This window comes from Zootoca vivipara, chromosome 7 (genome assembly GCF_965207765.1).
Source record: "Zootoca vivipara chromosome 7, rZooViv2.hap1.1, whole genome shotgun sequence".
NCBI lineage: Eukaryota > Metazoa > Chordata > Lepidosauria > Squamata > Lacertidae > Zootoca > Zootoca vivipara.
In genome coordinates this window covers 49,297,731-49,318,154 of record NC_142590.1, presented here as the reverse complement: position 1 = coordinate 49,318,154, position 20,424 = coordinate 49,297,731, and the positions used below count along the sequence as shown (strand labels likewise).

General features: G+C 41.6%; 1 protein-coding gene across 5 annotated transcripts in view; it reads left to right on the top strand.

The window, feature by feature from the left end:
* Positions 1 to 11,712, top strand: part of FKBP5 (FKBP prolyl isomerase 5) — a 79,177-nt gene extending 67,465 nt beyond the window's left edge. For all 5 annotated transcript variants that reach the window (XM_088673338.1, XM_088673339.1, XM_088673340.1 and 2 more), the window contains exons 6-11: positions 589 to 745; positions 2,198 to 2,288; positions 4,668 to 4,751; positions 5,571 to 5,756; positions 8,266 to 8,505; positions 9,774 to 11,712. In XM_088673338.1, coding sequence (XP_088529464.1) covers positions 589 to 745; positions 2,198 to 2,288; positions 4,668 to 4,751; positions 5,571 to 5,756; positions 8,266 to 8,505; positions 9,774 to 9,878 — 863 coding nt within the window. In that variant the 3' untranslated portion in view covers positions 9,879 to 11,712. The remainder of the gene's footprint in view (positions 1 to 588; positions 746 to 2,197; positions 2,289 to 4,667; positions 4,752 to 5,570; positions 5,757 to 8,265; positions 8,506 to 9,773) is intronic.
* Positions 11,713 to 20,424: the final 8,712 nt, after the last annotated feature.

Here is a 20,424-nt window from a genome sequence, read left to right as displayed (position 1 = left end):
TTTACTAGACTCTGAAAATTTCAAAGACTGTAGAAATCATCTGAAGTGTTCAACTCTGTAGGCTAGAGGTCTCATTTTAGAAATGTATTTATATACAGTGGTACCTCGGTTTACAAACACAATTGGTTCCGGAAGTCTGTACTTAACCTGAAGCGTACTTAACCTGAAGCGAACTTTCCCATTGAAAGTAATGGAAAGTGGATTAATCCATTTCAGACTGGTCCGCGGAGTACTTAAACTGAAAATACTCAAACCAAGGCGTACTTAAACCGAGGTATGACTGTACTGATATTTAATACATCAGTTTAATACATCACAGCAGTTTACAACAATATAAATACATAAAACCAAACAATAAAATCAATGGAATAGAAAAGAAAAAAAATCAGCAGGCATTTAAAAGATGGCGCAGAAGTCTGCTGGTGAATTTCTGTTGCAGAGAGTCATGGGCAATGTGGCTTTGGGGTTTATTTTGGGGCCTGAATACTGACAAAAATGTGTTTTAGCCATGAAGCACTTTAATGCTTGTCAAAATAGTTGCAGTCAAACAGTGCTTTACAATGCATTGTTGTTTTCTTTCTCATACAGTCCATCTGAAAGGATTCTGTGATGGCAGAATGTTTGATTGCAGAGATGTAGCATTCACTGTTGGAGAAGGAGAAGACCATGACATTCCCATTGGAATTGACAAAGCTCTGGAGAAGATGCAAAGGGGAGAAAATTGTATCCTACATATTGGAGCACAGTAAGAAACTTGAGATTTCTCCCATCTCTCTCAATATTTTCAGTAGTTGGTGTGATAAAGCAGAGTTGTGGAGCCACCCTCTGAACACAGGTGTTGCTGCAGCTTATCGAGCTGGTGCTTGAGCAGGGCAGCTGTGAGGTTGATGCTGTGTGGATGTACTGACAGCGCCAATATTGTGCTCCTATCAATGTTTTTGCACAGCCACAACATCACCACCACACAGCTCTGTCCTGGTCCTATTCAGGTAAACTGTAGCAATGCTGATTTTGGGAGAGCAACTCCACAGCTCTGCCTCATCATACTGGCCACTACTGTCTGCCTCTTACACATGCACACGCCACACAGCTTCTACAGCATTCAACTCTAATGTAAGCAAAGATGCATTTAGACATTATTTTGCCACAGGTTCTGTGGCTTTGGCTCCAGTGTGGTGGAGTGTTTTGATTGCTGGATTTTGAACACACACAGTTACCCGCAATGCAGAGCAGTCCTGTGGTTTTTAAAAAATAAAACACTGCTGTTTGATCAGATTTCCCTCAAAGCAGCTTCAATCTGAAAGGAAAACTTTACAGTAAAACTCTGATGTGTACATTTGAGTCAGCTATTGCACTTGTGCAGACAAGAGCCTTGTGAATAGGAGTTGCGGGATATAGGCAAGGAACTAAACAGGTAAAGCTCAATGGGTGGCGACATCACTGTCCCCTCTCAGGTATGTATAGCAACATACAAATGCAAATTGAAATGCAAGGGAGGAAATTACCTTGCTGTGCTTTAAGGTACTAACACATGCATATTCTGTGTTAACCTTTGTCACAAATGAGGTGATTAAAATATGTTAAAGCAAACCAATTGTGCATGTAAAGTGTTTTTGTTAAATGATTTTCTATCACAATACAGCTCTTGCAATTAATAGTGCCAGAACTACTTTCTATTGCTAGCTAATAGTAGGAATCTTACATATGTCCTCTGATGTATTTTCTCTCTTAAGAAGTAGAGTAACAAAATTCGCATCTGGCAGATTTTGAGGGTTGGAGTAGAAAGAATTTAGGCAAGAATTACAAATATTATTATCTATTTACCCTTCTAAAGTTTAGTGTGATTATTAAAGATCCTAAGACATTTGTGAAAAATCTCATTACTGAAAAATAAATGTATGTTCCATTGAAGAGGGTATTAAAATTGAGTAGGATGCAAGGTGTATAATAGTATCTAATCTGAATACAAAGGAAGTAATGATAAGGCTAGTATAGTGTGTACAATCTGTGTGTGTTGCCACAGATGAGTTACTTGGCCACTGGTTTCCTAGGCAACATCTGTTTTGTCTCCAGGGGCCGATGTGTAGCTAGCTACCCACGGTTATTTCCACGTGAGTGCAAATATTCAGAATGCTGAATTAAGTGCCTCATCCTATGCTGTTTTTGTTTAGTATTTTGTTTCCATGCTTTGTTTTAGATATGGATTTGGTGAAGCAGGGAAGCTTAAATTTGGCATAGGGCCAAATGCTGAACTTGTGTATGAAGTTACACTGAAAAGCTTTGAAAAGGTGAGAATGGGATTTTTTTCCAATTGTAAACAGCTACCGGTATAAAACACACACACACACACACACACACACACGTCTGACATTTACCATACCTACAAGATCTCTTCTCCAATGAAAACATTTAGGATGTCCTGTTCTCTCTCCCCCTCCTTGCCCCTGCATGTTTGTGACAAAGCTTGGTAAGGCAGATACGTCAACTAAGGTCACAGTGTTCTTGTGTGTGTGTTTGTTTTATTGTTTTGGGTGGGGTCCAAGACTTGTTCTGGGCTTGTTCCTTTTGTACTTCTTTTTTTCCCCTGGGCTGCAGACAAAAAAAATCATGTCCTGCCAAACAGCACTAAGAGGAGGGCAGGGCAGAATTGCCAAACAGGCTGTGCCCTCTTTGGGGTGCTGGAGAATGTACCCATCTCTGTACAGTATAGTAAAGGAACAAGATGTACATAAGGTGGAGCTGTGCTTTTATAGTCTATACTGGGGAATGTTTGCAGGAGGAAGGCGTTGGTTTCTTCTCCACACTTTCTACTCTTGAAATATTTGTAGAGGTTTCTCATACTTTCACAACTTTTTCATCCTATCACACTTCCCAAGACAGTGTTTCCAAAGAGGTTTTTAGCAGAGTTATAATCATTTGTGAAGTGTCCCCAAGTTTAGGACAGCATCCGCAGAATGCTATCTTCATTAAGCCAGTACCTTTACTCCAGATTTCTCCTTACTGGGGAAAATCTGATAAATATATTATTATGCATCTGCAGTCATTGCTGGTGTGGAACCTGTTTAGTGCTTTTTGGGTGGGGGAATAATTTGGCACGTGTGGTGATGTTTCAGTGGGTAGCTTCCATTGCCACACTTCTGCTGCCAGTTGCACAAGCCTTGTAATAATCAAAACAAATGTGTAGTGCTGCTTATTGCTCTGAATGGAGGTGGGGAAATGTGTGCCAATCGTTCTGTGAATTAAGACGATACCTCTCTCTTTGCCTTCTCCAACTAATATTCAATTTGGATCTGTTCATGTTGCTGAGATGGAGAGGGGAATCAAGTCAGTCCTGAGTCAGGACTGCCCTCCAAGAGTCTCCTACAGCTGTAGGAAGCCCTGCTTCACAGAGCTATTGAAGATTATGGGTGGTGGGGAGGGGAGGGGAGAAACTGCAGGAAGCCCCCCTCGCCACCTCTTACTTCACCCAGCATCATGCTCTGATCCCGCGTAAAACACTCTTCATTGAACACTCATCCTGGTTTGTAGGGAGGTTAGATGACATTGACTATTTATTGAGTATTCATTCTGATTTGTTTGTGAGGAGGATAGACAATGTCACATCAAACGAGTAATCACACACTTTCCAGTGCATGTTCCTGTCACTTCTGGAGGGTTGTAAAAGAGCTCCAAAACAAACTTATTTTTCTGGAATGTGATTGAATCCCACCTGAAAATAACAAGTCTGGAAGCATCATTACAAAGGTTTGGGAAAATGGCAAGAAGAGGTTCGGGAGACTCGCCTTTGAGATGAAGTTACTCATTAGTTGGAGAAGAGTGGGAAAGAGGAATTACCTTAATTTATAGAAAACTTGGCACATGCCCCACACACATTCAGAGCACTAAACATGCCTGGTTTGTTTCTATTATTACAGATATTGTGCAATTGTGCTAAATCAGAATTGTGCAAGAATAAAACTTTTTTTAAAGACTAAAACAATTGCTGTTTAATCCTGTAAGCTTGCTGGGGGAAAGAAAGAGATTGAGAGGAGGGACAAAAAAACTCACCCAGGATATTTTCAACCGATCCCTGCCCAGTGGTCTGCATGACAAGCAGCAAAATAGCAATGAATATAGTGAGTGAAGCCCTCACATGCCAAACGTGTGTGAAGAATAAATGGATTGGAACAACCTGTTTGCAAGACATAGCCTTAATTTCAGTGCCGTAAATATTTAGTTACTCTGAAATTTGCTCTTAATTTCTAAAGCCAGATGTAGCTTACCTAGTACCCTCTATAGCTTGATGGTAGAGCATGTGCTTTCTGTGCAGAAGACCCCAGATTCAATCCCCAGCTGGGAGAGACTCCTGTTGGAATCCTTGGAGAGCCACTGCCTGTCAGTGTTGGCAATATTGAGTTAAATGGACACAATGACTTGACCCAGCATAAGGCAGCTTCCTGGGTTACCCTTTGTGTATAATAATACACTCTATTACTTCCTACCCATTCATCCCATTGCTAACGCTACTGCATTACTTGAAAGAATATGTTCAAGTCATGTCAAAATTGGAAATAGTGAGATTCTGTGAAGTTTACCGTGTTTCGGGGTCTGAAGACAATTTCTAAGAAAGAAGCAGGGTTTGGTGTCCCTATAATTACCTAATTATTGCTATACATGTTTGCTTGCAGGCCAAAGAATCCTGGGAGATGGACACCAAAGAGAAATTAGAGCAGGCTGGCATCGTCAAAGAGAAAGGGACTGTGTACTTCAAGGTCTGTGTCAACATGTCTAGAAATAGTAGCATCAATAATTGGATTTTCTTCTGATAAATGCCCTGTGGTTTAATTGCCAGTGATGACATTTTCGGAGGCACTGTGGTTTTCAAGCAACCCTAATGATACCTCTTTTCCACCTCAGCTTCTCATTCCAAAGGGGAGTGAGTGGAGATGATGCTAGGAGTGGGGATGACATGAGATATATTGGTGGTGGTTTGGAGGGTTTCTGGAATATTCTTTCTAGGCACATGGTAGTCTTGGCAGAATGTGACAGCACCTAGACTATGTGACACTAATGGTAAAGGTAAAGGGACCCCTGACCGTTAGGTCCAGTCGCGGATGACTCTGGGGTTGCGGTGCTCATCTCACTTTACTGGCCGAGGGAGCCGGTGTACAGATTACGGGTCATGTGGCCAGCAGGACTAAGCCGCTTCTGGCAAACCAGAGCAATGCACGGAAACGGCGTTTACCTTCCCGCCGGAGCGGTAGCTATTTATCTACTTCCATTTTGACGTGCTTTTGAACTGCTAGGTTGGCAGGAGCTGGGACAGAGCAATGGGAGCTCACTCCCAAACCGCCAACCTTCTGATCGGCAAGCCCTAGGCTCTGTGGTTTAGACCACAGTGCCACCCACGTCCCCTCGCTAATACTCTCCTGACTTCCACACTTGCAGTTCCTATTGATGTTGCACCTAGCCCTTCTGAATTGCTTCCTTCTCATTCTGTTGCTGTTCAAATTATAACAAATTTCAGAGTCAAATATATTTCACGCTGCAAAATACCATTTCATAATCTGATCTTCTTTACCCCATGCTAGGAAGGCAAGTACCTACAGGCAATGATTCAATATGGGAAGATTGTATCCTGGTTAGAAATGGAATATGGCTTAACAGAAAGGGAATCTAAAGCTTCAGAATCGTTGTTGTTGGCAGCCTTCCTCAACCTCGCCATGTGCAATTTGAAGTTGCGGGAGTATATGAAAGCTATTGAGTATTGTAATAAGGTAAAGAGACATTTGGCCATGTGGGGTTTGGGAGGCCATTGGTGGTGGGTGGTGGTCATATCCGGCACTATATCTCTTTCAGACAACTTTTGACCCTGATTCTTTTAACATATTTGAGACAGATGCCAAAATATCTTTTAAAAAACTTGAAAAGGCAACAATCTACTATCTGATAGATTTAGAAAAATACCTTACTTTATAAATGCTCCTGTGCTGATGGATGGTTGTGGCCATTGCCTGCAGAATACAACAGTTCTGTGGCATCTTGGAAGCTAAGTGCAAATATATGCACAAAGTTAAGTTTAACGAACCCATTAGCTGTTTAGTCCCTGTACTGTACCATTTACACTAAGAGGAATGATTCCACATTATGGTTGTGATCCTATACCCACTTACCTGAGAGCAAGCCACATTGAACTCGGTGACATTTATTTTTTTTGTTTATTGACCTTTGTAAAAAAAAATGAGTGAAAGAAAGCACAAAGCAAAAATAAAAATGTTAAAAAAAAGACAGAACATGTATAGGATTTCACTGTGAAAATTCTGACTGCTCTACGATTCGTTCATGACCATTACAGGAGTAGGGCTGTCCTTTCTAGAATGTCTCTTTTGACTACAGAGAACATGAGTAGTAAACTGAGTTGGGAAGAACTGCATATGATCCTTAATGTATATGATTCTTTAACTGAACACAATACAGGCAACAACCATTTTGTGCATGTTCAAAGCATGCACACGTGCATCTCTGCAAACCCGGAAGTGGCAGGGAAAGTGGGCAGGGTGGGCTTATATGCACCCCGACGTAGCACGCAATGACCCAGAACACAACCCTTGCACAAATTGGGGGTTGCTGTTGCAAGAACTTTCTTAGGCAACACCTTCAGGTGTACTGTACATGGAATACATGAACTATGACAGCATCTCAAGGCAATTTTTTAGGGGTGCCATGAAATAGGGGCCTTTTCAGTTTTAATGTCAGTCACATAATAGATACAACTTCCATAAGTTTATTCTTTAATACTGTCGTGTTGCTACAGCAGGGTTTATCTGCATTGCATACTGTTTTCCATCAGTTAAGCATGCATAGATATTATTTTAGAACGGACCACATTCTGGGTTTGGCTAGAAGTCTGCAGAATGGAGCTGCTATTATGTGCTTTAGGTCTCTGAATGCAGCACACATCTAGAATGAAGTGTTTAAAAATGAGCCAGAACATTTAAATTAGTAAAATAATTATGCAAACGTAAGGCATGTGCTTACGGGTACAACTATAAATATCTGGGGTTTGTGAGTCATCATCTAAACATTGCCTGTAAGCTCTCTTTTGGGCCTCTGTTTGGAAGCTTTAAGCATAATATCCGTTTGTATTTAGTCACTGTATCATATTACTCTTTTTTGAATGTTCTATTTGTAGTTGAAGATGACTTGTCATCTACAACATACACATTTCCAACTAGTTTTGGAGACAAATCCATTTTGTAGATCAGTGGAGAGATTTCCACCATTTTAGTGCCAGGATGTTTGAGAAAATTATGTTGTTGGGTTTAAAATTCTATGCTTGATTCAATAATATTGAAGCTCTTATTTTTACATCTATAACTGAGGCACCATAGAAACATCTGGCATCTGGATTTGGATTTTTGATTAAGAAGTTCAAATGCCAAAATTTCAGGGTATGCAGCAGATATATAGTACGTGAGCTTTAATTGTTACTTCACTATTTATTTATTTATTTATTTATTTATTTATTTATTTATTTAAAAACAGCTTTCGTTACTAAGGTCAATAAATAAGCTGTATATCTAGAAACTCAGCTTTGTCATTTTGATATGTCTAGTGTGGCTCCCAATATTATTATATACAAGCACTTCAGCATGCATTGTCCATTTTCCCTGCCCCTTCTGCAGCTCTGCCCCCCCACATGGTATGCGATTTTACTGCAGGTTTTTTCCAGGGATAAAGTGCTGTATGTGGTGGTGGAATAATTTTCTCTCCCCCGCACTCACATGTGCGCATAGAAATGCATTTTGTGCATGCACAGTAATCTTTGGATGACACCAGTTGGTCACATAAGAGACATTAAAATAAAAGAACATACCTTGTACTGCTTGGATTTTAATGGAGGGATTGAAGTGGTCATTTTTCTAGAATATTACCTATTCCTGTGTCAGTGACTCATGTTCTTGCTCTTGAGCACTTAAAAGCCCTCTTTTTCATTGGGCTTGTGCGGGTTCTCTTTCTATTTGCTTGTTATATTTCCTTGGTGGTGAGAGAGGTTGGGGTGGCCTGGAATGTGTGGTTGGTTGTCTTGGGTTGGCTGTAGTGAGATTTGTTTATGTGTGTGAGGGGGTGGGGGTTTGGGGTCAGGTTAGCCATATTGAGCAGACATAGTCAGTTGACACATTTTCTTTCTGTCCCACATCCTCTTCTTGAGTCCCGTTTTCCTCATTCTTGTTGTCTCTGTGGAATCATTTTAGCTATGTTAAATGTGTGGATGTATGTTTGCAGGCATTAGCACTGGACCAGCTTAACGAAAAGGGCTTGTACAGAAGAGGAGAAGCACGACTACTCATGAATGAATTTGAATTGGCAAAGTGTGACTTTGAGAGAGTGCTAGAAGTGAATCCACAAAACAAGGCAGCCAGGTCACAAATCACTGTGTGCCAGAAGAAGACAAAGGAGCACAATGAGCGTGACCGGAAAATATATGCCAACATGTTCAAGAAATTCGCAGAGAGAGATGCAAAGGTTTGCACCATGCCAATATGGCCTCCTTCCAACCTCTGTCCAACTTTAACTGTGCCAAAATACTGAGAGGGTGTGGTATATAATTATACAGAAATATTAATGCATTGGGTGGCATTCCATGGAGCTTTACTTGGCATAGACCCAGTGAAATAAATGGACCTGACTTAGTTATGTTAATTAATTTCAGTGTGTCTACTCTGAATAAAACTTAGTGGAATAAAACCCAGTATAGTTTCCACAGGTGGTGGTGGTGTATTCTTAGAATTCACATCTTGGGGGAAAATTAAGGTGGTTTGGCAGCACATGGAGGAGAGTATCAGAGCAGAGCTACCAGCATCCCACCACAGAGGGGTCCCCCCCTTTGTTTACAGAGGGGTATTCAGTCCTATGATGAACACTCATTTGGGGCACAAAAAATGGCACAATTGAGGAGACGCTTAAGTCAGATTGTAGACACTGAGCCTTGAGCCCATAGCTGAATAATTTTCAGATTACCAATTCAGGTAGGTAGCCATGTTGGTCTGACACAGTCGAAATAAATAAGAAAATTAAAAGAATTGTCCAGCAGCACCTTAGAGACCAACTAGGTTTGTCTCTAAGGTGCTACCAGGAATTTTTTTTATTTATTTCAGATTACCATTCAGTGGCACCTTAACTATATATAGCTTATCCAGGCTATATAGGCTTTGAAATTCTCTATTTCCTTATGGAGGTGCATATGTGAAGCTTCTGGATCACAACCAACATCTATATACATACAATATTGTAAGCTCCGGATGCATTTTCATTTTGTGACAAACGATTTTTATAATCTGAAAGTTTTCCAGAAACATTTACAACTGCTAGCAAAGACTAGTAATGAAATGAATGCATTAATCGTAATTCTTTTCTTATCTCTAGCAGTAGAGGTAGTTCCTTCTGTTCACCTCTGTGTATCAGAGATGGCTTCAGATAAAATCTAGAATGTTTTGTAAGCATTGAGAATTCACTTGCTTCTACCATTTCACAGTTCCTCGTACACTCAGAGTGGTGTTTAGGTAACAGGCAATTTACAGAGGCATATCTTCCAGTCCCTTTTTACATTCACGTTGCAACTTCAGAGGTTGTTAGAGTTGTAGGTACCTGAAAACTTCATTTCCAGCAATTATGGAATTGTATTTCTAAAATTGGAGTTTAAAAGTTATGAGAATCTTTGAATTTATGCTTCAAAAATTTCTGCTTTTACCTCTTCACTAATTGCCACATTGTGTGTTTGCTGTTGGTTACAGGAGGAGGCCAGTAAACCCCCAGGAGAGGAAGAAGAAAAGTCTTGCTCTGAAATTGAGCTTAAGGAGACAGTGACGGAAGGTGAAGAAGCAGAGGGCCACGTATGATTGTGCAGCAGAAAGACAATCCTTCTGAATTCTGCCTGCATTTAAACAGGTTTCTGAAGAACTCAGAATTCAACAGTGTTTATTGTAAAGGTTGTTACAGTAGGCGTTATTGTGGAAGCAAAAAGCCTGTTCAGCAGCTTCACAAGAAACTATAAAATCACAGCCACTGCTGTGAGCATTCTCGGCAGTGGAACATGAGCAGAGCAACAGTATGGGATCACTCCAAGTGGAACAAATGGTTTTAAAACACACACACATACATACATACATACACAAAATGAGTCTTGGCTATAGAAGATTTTTACTGAGGTGGCTCAAAGAGAACTCAATCAATTTGCATCAGTTCTAAAGGCAGTGACCAGGGTTCTATAAAATGAGTTAGCATTTAGGAGCTGCCTGCTGTATAATTTTGGCATTGCATTTGGTGTACTGTAGTAGCACCACATGGGTGTATGTTGTCTGTCTTAAACAAAAACAAAACAAAAGATGCAACTGCTACCAACGCAAGGCATCCCTCTGGCCCTACTAGAACCATGCGGAAAGCAGTTTTATGGCTTTGAAAGCCATACTCCTGGGATCTTTTTCAGTCTGTCTTATATTTCCAATGGGTTTCTGTAGCACAAACTGGTTTCTCAGGGAGCTGAGCAGTCCAAATCACACTCTTATTTTTAAATGATTGTTTGCTGGAAAGGCCCCTGACCCATGGATGACTGAGCATGCCAACTTCAAGGCAAGAGTATCTTTTCTATTCCCACCCAATAAGCTGCTGCAGGTAGGATGAAAGGTGCACCTGGACTGAGTCAGGAACCCCCTTTTCCCCACAACACCAGTTGGGTGAGGGCACATCTATACTCAAGTACAGTAGCCTGATTCCTCTTGTGGATTTGTCTTGCAGATTTGCAGGAAAGGTATGCAGTGATAGACCTGGATTATGTGTCCAGTCCTTTTTTAGGGACTTTCCGGATACCTTTCCTGAGATTATAATACAGCGAGTAACCAAGATATTAAGAAAATTACATTTCTTTTCAGGAAATTATTTCCATTAGTCATATTAGCAATTGAGTTTTGTTTTCCCATCACATTATAAGCATCTTAAGAAACAAGAATAATATTTTGGTTTTAAAATTCCTTGCTCGTTCTTAGGATTCCTATCTCAAATTCTTACTTGGATTTCTCCCCAGAAGCTGTGCCACTGTCTTGTTTTTGTTTGCTTTATAAAGTGAAGAGGGTCCATTCTGCATCCAACCAATGGTTTTTTCGAAATGATTTTAGCTTAAAGCAGCAGATGTCACTGCAGATGAAGTATCAGAGTCATATCAATCTCCATTGTTTCTCAAAATGCATAACAGCACTGAAATGCAACTCCTAGAGAAAGATAATTGTACTCAAGTCCCACTGAAATCATGATGATTTTAAGTGCAAAAAATGTATCTTAGTTTGGGTCAGCAAGTTTACTGATCTGTGATGGAATGCAAACAAATCCACAGCATATACAGTGGACGCTTGGGTTGCGAACATGATCCGTGCAGGAGGCATGTTCACAACCCACAGCGTTTGCAACCCGCAGTGCCGCATCTGCGCACGCGCGGGTCGCAATTCTGTGCATGCACAAAGCGTGATTTAGTGCTTCTGCGTATGTGCAAGTGTCGAAACCCCGACGTAACCCATTCTGGGACTTCCAGGTTCAGCGCGGTGCGTAACCCGAAAACACGCAACCTGAAGCGGCCATAACCCAAGGTATGACTGTACTGTACTGCTATAGCACCATTACAGACTAGGACATTTTGCTTTCCTATATACCAGAAAGACAACACTGCTATGTTTTTAAACAAACCTTTTTTTTAAAAAAAAAAACCCTCTAATTTTTAAAAAAGGGAATTAACAAATGTTTAACATCTTTTCCTGTTAGTATCTGTTTTAAATGCATTTTCTTTTTTCCTATCTCTTCCTGGTCCTGTTGGAAGCATAGTTTTCTCCATCTCTCCTTTCTACTTCACTGTTTGGTTATTTAAATGAGCTAAAACCTTATTGGTAACTCAAATAAAACTGGCTATGGTATGGTGCCATTTCTTCTGGTGACATGAGGATGTCCCCAAACAGTCATTGAACAGGAAAAAAGACAGGTGTTCTGTTCTGGTGGAGTTCAACACTTGAAATTTGTGTGGTACCGTGTTTCCCCTTTTTTAAGACGTAGTCATTATATAAGCCATAGCAGGATTTCTAAGCAATTGCGCGATACAAGCCATACCCCGAAAATAAGACATACTGATAGACCCTTCACCCACTAGCAATAACCCCCCTCCTGCCAGCCAACTCCCCCCTTAAAAATCTCTCCCCATTTTGCTGTCGCTCCACAGACACGTATTTCCTTTAAAAGCTTGTAAAAATGCACCGAACAGCCGTACCGGTAGCTGCTGGCTGCCGAAGCCTTGTGATTTCCCTTCCCCGTTTCTGAGAGCATTTTTTTAAATAAAAAGATCCAAAAATAATTTTTTTAGCCAAGCTGTGTAAGCTCTACTTGGTGAAGGGGAGAAAAGTGGGGTGGGGAGGAGATGAAGGCACGAGGAAGAAAAGAGGGGCGATTGAAGAATGCAAAGGCTGTTTTCCCTTTTAGGGAGAGACCTCCGTGCGCGCGTCTGTCTCTCTCCCCCCCCCCTGCGTCTCTCTCTCTCTCTCTCTCTCTCTCTCTCACACACACACACACACACACACAGCCCACCTCTCGCTTCCCCCCACCTTTCCCTAAATTCCCTTCCATTCAATGCACGTTGATTTCCTCTTAACGGGAATCTCCCGTGTCTGATTGTTGTCTCATTGCTTTTACCGGGCATAAAGCAGCCTTTTAAAAATCCTGCTGCAGTTTTCTTTCTACCTTATGCTGCTTGGTTGTCTGTGGAGCTGCCCCTTTAAGGATTTGTAAGTAGTCTGGATCGCAGTCCTTGCCTTGGGGACTTTTATTTATTTATTAAGGACTTTTTCCTTCGCTGTTTGCGAGCTGCTAAAAGGAGCTGCTAAACGCTGCTTTACACAAAAGTTAAACTGCCGGTCCTAACAACACGTGCTTCCTCACCTCGCTGGCTCAATTGCTTCTCAATTGCTACCATTTACCAAGTCAGCAATCTTAATTGCTGCTTAGCTGGCTTCTTTGTTCTCAGCAGGTAGCTTCTTTGCTATCAGTGATAGCACTGCAAAGTGCTATGTTGTTGGAACTTCAGACAGTCTTGCAGTCTTGGGCAGCTGGCTGGTAGAGATCCTTACTTGCTTTAGGTATAGGCTACTGCTAGGACTGTATCACACAGATAGATTCCATTATACTGGTTTAGATTTAAGAAGCTCCAGTGTAGCAGATTGCTATTAAGTGAGTCCCCACCTTGGAGGAGAGAGAGAGCAGCCCTTCGCGAACATCCCAGGGCCGGGGAGAGAGGGCTGCACCAGGGACGCACACACCTCCCTTCCCTCAGACTCGTAATAAAAATACCGGTACCAGTAAGACATCCCACCAAAAATAAGCCACCCTGTGGTTTTTTGAGAAAAAAAAGTAATAAGACGGTGTCTTAAAAAGGGGGAAACACGGTAGTTTCCTGCTGGTTATTCTGTCAACTTTAAAGGAAACTAAAACTCAGTCAACACAGCCAATCCTTACCTGTAAATTGTTGTACATCTGTGTACATAGTGAAAGTAGCTGAGCACTCTTCCATACCCAGATTTTGTTGGTTTAGGATAGTGAGAGATGAAGGGATAAAATCATAGTAAACATGCACAGAATAGCAATTTGGCCGCATAACATAATGCTTATACAACAGTCGGCTGTAAACCAAGTGTTTTGCATTTCTATACCAAAACCTAGGCTTAAACTCTGCTTACATGAACCAAATTGGCATAACGGGGAGCGAGTTCTTCAAGATTGCAGGTCATCATTCTCATTTTTGTTTTTTATGATATTTACTTAAGCCACGTGACTTATTTTGAAAGTCTTAAACTTGCCCATAAAAAACTAGAAAGGAAGTAAAATCTGTACTGGGGGTGGGCTCTCAGTATGGGGTCCCTCCCCCCATGATGTTGGTGATATGCAGTGCTAGGAAGAGAGACCAAATTGGTAGCCTTGACCTTTTCCTCATGACAAAATTTATCTGCCTCCAGTGATAAAACTGACTCAGTCCTCCATACGTTCTTGCTACAAATGCAGGAAAGGGCAAACTACTCAGCACAGGGGTTTAAAAAATAAATAAATTGTGAAATGGTACCAGGCACACATTTTATGTAGTTATAATTTCAGTTTTGCTATGACCATACAGGCAAGACTTTTCATCTAAAAGAGACATGGCTTTGGTCCACAAAGGCCCCTCCCTAGTAGGCAGCAGCAGTGGAAGCTACTGTTATTTCAGAATAAGGAGAATGATGGCCATGTAATATTCAAAATATGTTCCAAGTTTTATAGAGTACCATACTGTATTTTAAGTTCACTTTTGCACTGTCCTAAAACCTATGTCTGGGACAAGGTAGTCACTAAGCACAATCCTAACCATATCTACTCAGATGTTAGATTCAGTGGGACTTATTCCCAGGTAAATGATGTTAGGATTACAGCCTTAGTTTATCAATCTCTGCCAGAATTCATTGTAACCTTTCCCCATTTTCTGCTGTGGCTGTGTCATGTGGTGAGCATTCCATAATTTCCTCAAACAACCCTTTTCTTGGCTTAACTAATTCTTCCTCTTCTCACTCCATCTTTGCTCAGTTACTCTTGTTTATCATCAAATTGCCCACTAATCATAGAACTTTGCTGAGGATGCCTGACAATTTTGTGTCATGTGCCTGCTGTGGTTTGGAAACTTGAACCTCTACAGGTGGATGTTCAAGCAATTTCCTGTTTTGCAATCCTGTAGAACTGTAGACTATTTTTAGTTTTATATCTGTTGGAACATCAAGATAACTGCATCTACCTCAGTATTAAGTGGCTATCATTTTGTTCTTGAACATAGCCATTTGATGTTCATTTCCATGCTCTAAACTAAATTGGCTCTTTTCTAAAATTGTATTCCACGCTGAACTAGAACCTCTGTTGTATTGTTCCAAGCTGTTTGCACTAGCCCAAACTCTGTAGTACCTAGATTTGGTTATGCTAAGGATACTCTTATAAAATATAAATAAGTGGCTTCTAAGTCCTCTTTGGTATTTGGCATTGAAGGGGTAATTTTTTGCTTCATCAGAAAGAAAGGATTACACCCTATTATGAACAGCTGAATTCTTGTTGCTGGGTGAGTCTAATTATCCTGTGCTGTCAGAGGGTGGTGGCTTTCCTTGGCAGCAGGTTACTCCAAAAACCACCTTTTACCTGTTAGAATTGCCTGCTGAGAAGAAAAAAGCAGAATCAGTAGCAGACCACTTGCTAAAATGACTTCTTAATGTGCCAAAACATTGCTGACCATAAACTGCCTTTTCTATTTTCTATGCCCCCTCCCTAGTTCTTGTGCCTGTAGGGGGTGACTAACCAACTCAGGTGGCCTTTTTACTCTGCTAAGTCATAATTATGTATTCATTGTATCTGTGTTGTAACAGTGGACTAAAAATCAAGTCACAGTTTGTATTAAGCCAGCTTCAAAATTTCACACCCACCACTCACAATATATTATTCTACTCAATGTCCACTTCAGATCCATCTGAAGTGCAGGCAATGCCAAATACTCAGATTCTTAATACTGTCTTATTTGAGGCACTCCCCCCCCCTCTTTCTCTCTTGATCAAGAGCCATTTGTCCGGGCATCATGCAAACCTAGACACTTTGTAAATTTCACCGGTTTCCTCAAAGTCTTAATTCAACAGCCAGAATTAGTAACAAATTTAGCTTGACTCACTACCCCCTCTTGGTATTTTGTTTCGCTGCCATGATGCTCACACCCAGGGATACACAAATTTTGGTACCTGACCAAAATGTGTGGTTACAACTGAGCATGCCTGTTGCCCACTTGTGAAAAGGGGACAGGCTTGTGCCTGCAATAATGATGGACTTGGTTTTCTGGGGCACTCAGGAGGAGTAAAAACTGTTTCTGAGCACCTCTGAACTTGTGTGACTTCAGAGATAAACACCTAGCCCTCTGTCCCTTGGTGTCTGCAACTGCTAAGGTTAAAAGTTATGGGTAGGATTCAACCAATGAGATCTGCCAGCAGAAGCCCATCCTAGTGTAGCAGGCCTTTCCCACTCTCCTCCCCTGTGCCTCCCCAAATTGGCTTTCGGGGCAGGCCAGGAGAACCCTCAGAACAGTGTATGGAGAGAAGGGGGCAAATTGTTCATGCTTGGAATTCCTCTTTTTGCTTGCTGCAGGCATGTGCGTTTGTGGACCCATAACTGTGTTGCTATTTGTTTTCTGGTGGTGTAAAATTTTGGTTGCAACACAATTCCTCCGAGTCAGCAAAGTTTCTGCATTCTGCATGGAATTTCTTTTCTGGCTAGAATGACCTTGCAGTGCCTACGTAGTTAAGAAATCAGTACCTGAAAGAACAAGTAGGTTGGTAATCATCAGGGCCAGCTCTTGGGGTAGGCTGGGTGGCGCGGGGTGCTGGGTTGGCAGGGGGGCGCTGCTCAGAAACCACGCAGCACGCTGCGCCCACCCACCAGCCACGGGAAGAAACGGGGCGGGGGCGCTGGAGCGATCTGTGCACCACGGTGCCAGGGCGCCCGACCTGCTTAAGACGGCCCTGGTAAGCATCCCAGTGGGTTAAATGTGTCTTGCACCTTAACAGTTTGAAAGCTTTTCTTCAAATAAAACACACACAAAAAGAAGATGACAAGACACAGCAGTATTAATGTATTATTGGTAGCTGGAAAATGAAGCACTGTAGGCAGCTATTTTACCAGAGGTCTCATGTTACAAGGATAGTATGCAAAGGATTTCTGGCCCTCTGTTAACTTTCTGGACCACTACATATCCTGAAAACTTTGGAATAGGGAGAGCCAAATTACGTAGAAGGTTAAAAAGGGTGGGTTAGATGGATGCACAGATGGTGTGAATGGCTATTAGCTAGAATAACTAGCTGGAAATTTCCATGATCATAGATAAAGTGTGTCTAAATTAACAGATGTTGGAGAAAAACAACAGAGAAAAGTCACCGCCATTATGCCGTGCCTGTGACCCTTCCAGCAGTATCTACCTGGTCACTATGGGGAATAGAAATAAATAAACTTTTATTTAATCCTTTAAGGCAATTTTCATATCCTTGTGAATTGAGGTCTCTACTAAGCTTTGCTTTGCTTTGCATATATAAAAATGTGCTTCCTGCCCAGGATTCTATGTTTTGTGTTGTACTGATAGAGCTTCTCTTGTCCACTCTATTGAGGAGAATCAGAAAGCCCACTCCAGACATGTGTGCAGCAAAGAATTGTGCTCAGAGAGGAGCAACACTCAGAGAAACTATGTTGTATACTCTGAAAATTATTTAAGGATTCAGAACGCATACTTGTGAGCAGGGCTGGCCCACCGTTTTGCCTGAGGTGGAACATCAAGTACCCACACTCCCAAAAAGACAAGATGCATACACTCGAGGCAGGCAAGTTATTTTGGCATTTGAGGCAGAAAATCCCACAAATGTTTATCTGCTGGAATAAAATGGCAACTTTTGCAACACCCAGAAACTTCTGCCTGAGACAGCCACTGCACTTTGCTTAATGGTAGGTGGCATGTGAGACCACTTCATTCATTCATTCATTCATTCATTCATTCATTCATTCATTCATTCATTCATATATATATATAATACAAGGTTAATGCAAGTGTTGGGAAAACTGTATAAAGCAGCCATCTAAATTACTAAGGGGGAAGGTGTCCACCCCCTCCCAGCTTACATGCAACTGGTGTTTTAGTAACATAATGCACAGAACAAACTATAGGAGTTGAAGGGGTTTGGGGGGGGGTGAGATGTAGTTTAATAGAGAGTTGAAGGTACTCCCATGCAACCCTTACAGCTTGGGTCTCTGGTATGCAAAGAGCTGTGATACGGAGCCTACAGGCCTTGTGTGCTGTTTCTCCCTAAAGTACTACCGGTATGAATTTTAATACCAGGAAATAAAGCTGCATGCTTGGCACCCAAAGGGACAGCACAGAACTATGGAAGCTATTGGCAGGAGCAGTTAGCTGCCATAGCACTTGCCCAGGGGAAATGGTTAGTTGCCCCTTGTGAACAGGTAAATCAAACTACAGGACAGGTGTAAAAAATACACAGGTGGTTGCATGAGTGCAGTGGGCATATGTGTTGGGAAGCCAGGTTGTCTGCGCATGCGATAGTGTTCCGATGTTTTGTATTTGTACTACTAATAATTTACCGCACTTTAAATTTGGGCATCTCTCACAATCCTGGTCCAGCCACATTGGTTTTCACCCCCCACAGTGAAATAGCACATGCTACTTTTTAATGCAGCTTTTCTAACCTGAATTCTTATCTCCCCATCCAGGGGAAAAATAACATGAAGTGGCCTTGAAAGAGAGAGGCAACTGAGAATTTCAATTACCATTTACAGAAAAAAATGCAGAGCAAGCCACCTACCTCTCCAGGCCAGAGACTCTGTACCTCCCTTCAGGAGAATAAATGGCTTGCTCCTTTGATACAAGGGCAGGGCTACTAAATAGCATTTTACAAGTTGCTTTCAGTCCAGCTTCAGCACTTTAGAGGAACAGAGGAAGGGAATGGTACCTTATTCTGAAGTGTCCTCAAAGCCTGTTGCAAATGCAACCGAAGCCCAGACACCATGGCCTTAAGGTGAAATTCATTCACTGTCTTTTCTCTCTTCATTCAGACCTTCCCTGAAGCTACAGGTTTTTCAGAGTCCATTTATTTCTCACCAATTGGATTTGAGGTATTGCTACTCAGGCAGACATCTGAATCCTCTCTCTTCCATTCTGCTGGAGGCAAAATAAGTCTATAGCCACAAGTGATATCTATTTCCTCTTTTTCAGTAAATGGAACAAAGGAGCACAGCTGCAGCATTAAATCTGTGGAAGGGTTCAGTTTTCACGCATTTTGAGGGAGAAGGCATATAACATTTTTAGAGTGGAGAGGGCATATTCAATTTAAACATACATTTTCCTCTTTGGGGCAAATGTTTAAAAACTAGTTCCATAAAACTGCAGTGTTAGATTTGAAGCAAAGAAAAAGCCAGCTGCGTTCTGCAGATTGGCAAGTGTTGGGGGGGCTGATCATTGCGCATATGTGCACATCAATCCTCACAGCAGTTCTGCATCTTTCTTGCATGTTTACATTTTTAATAAGTTGAGGAAGAATGACTAAATGTATATGTGCCACTTTTTTTTAAAAAAAAGTGCATCGTGTACCTGAAGCAGAATGAGAGGGTCAAAACTGATGATCAAGACTTCACCCTCTATTTCTTATATATACTTGGAGTCCAGTAATATTGCATTTTCCTCTGTAATGCGCACATAATAGCTATAAACTAGAAGTCATTCAGTAAAAAAGAAAGAAAGAAACACCTTTTTCCGGCTTTCACCCACCTTTCTTTTCTGCAGAGTAAAAAAAGTGTCATAAACAAGCTCTCTCCGCCAATTTGGCATTACGCAAAATAATTGTTTTCTGATGTACACGTACAGCAGAAGCTGTTCCGAATCGCATTGTTAGCATTGCCTGTTTTCTTTCTAGTACCAGGGTCTAGTTATTAGAAGAACATGCCTCCAGTGCAATTTTAAGTGGCAAAGGGTGGTGTGGCAGAACTACCGTATGTCTCTCACTAAAACATAGCACAGCAATGTAATACAGTTTCTAATGTGGCTGAGTGGAAGGTAATGAATGAGAACAATTTTTATTAAATGGTGTAGTGAGGCAATTACATACTGCTTAAGATGGCACACTGCTGGGGTGGGGCAGAGCTGGGTTGTCCCAAGGGTGTCCTAATTGTCTTTATATCCTTGGAGAGTGGGGCCTTCTCAGAACACCTCTTACAGAAACTTAAAGCACTTATCAGTGTTGGGGGAACTGTTTTACCCCTACTTGTGTCAAAAACATGGAATAAAAATAAAATCTGACCTTTTTTCCACCATATTGTGGTTTGGTGTTTTCCATATTTCTTTTCTACACTTACTTCAAGTCAGCAGCTTCTTGTTATATCTTCATTCTGCATACACATGAAATTCTGCATACACATGAGTGTCTGGAGGCGGTTGGAGGATGGATGGTGGCTAACAGATTGAGGCTGAATCATGACATGACAGAAGTACGGTTCTTGGGATACAGGGCAGGTGTGGGGGACTCCCTGGTCTTGAATGGGGCAACTGCCTCTGAAGGACCAGATGCGCAGCCTGGGAATCATTTTGGACTCGCACTTTCCATGGAGGCACAGGTCAATTCTGTGTCCAGGGCAGCTGTCTACCAGCTCCACCTGGTACGCAGACTGTCTCGCCAGAGTAGTGCATGCTCTGGTTATCTCCCACTTGGACTACTGCAATGCACTCTACGTGGGGCTACCTTTGAAGGTGATCCAGAAACTACAACTAATCCAGAATTTGGCAGCTAGACTGGTGACTGGGAGTGGCCGCTGAGACCA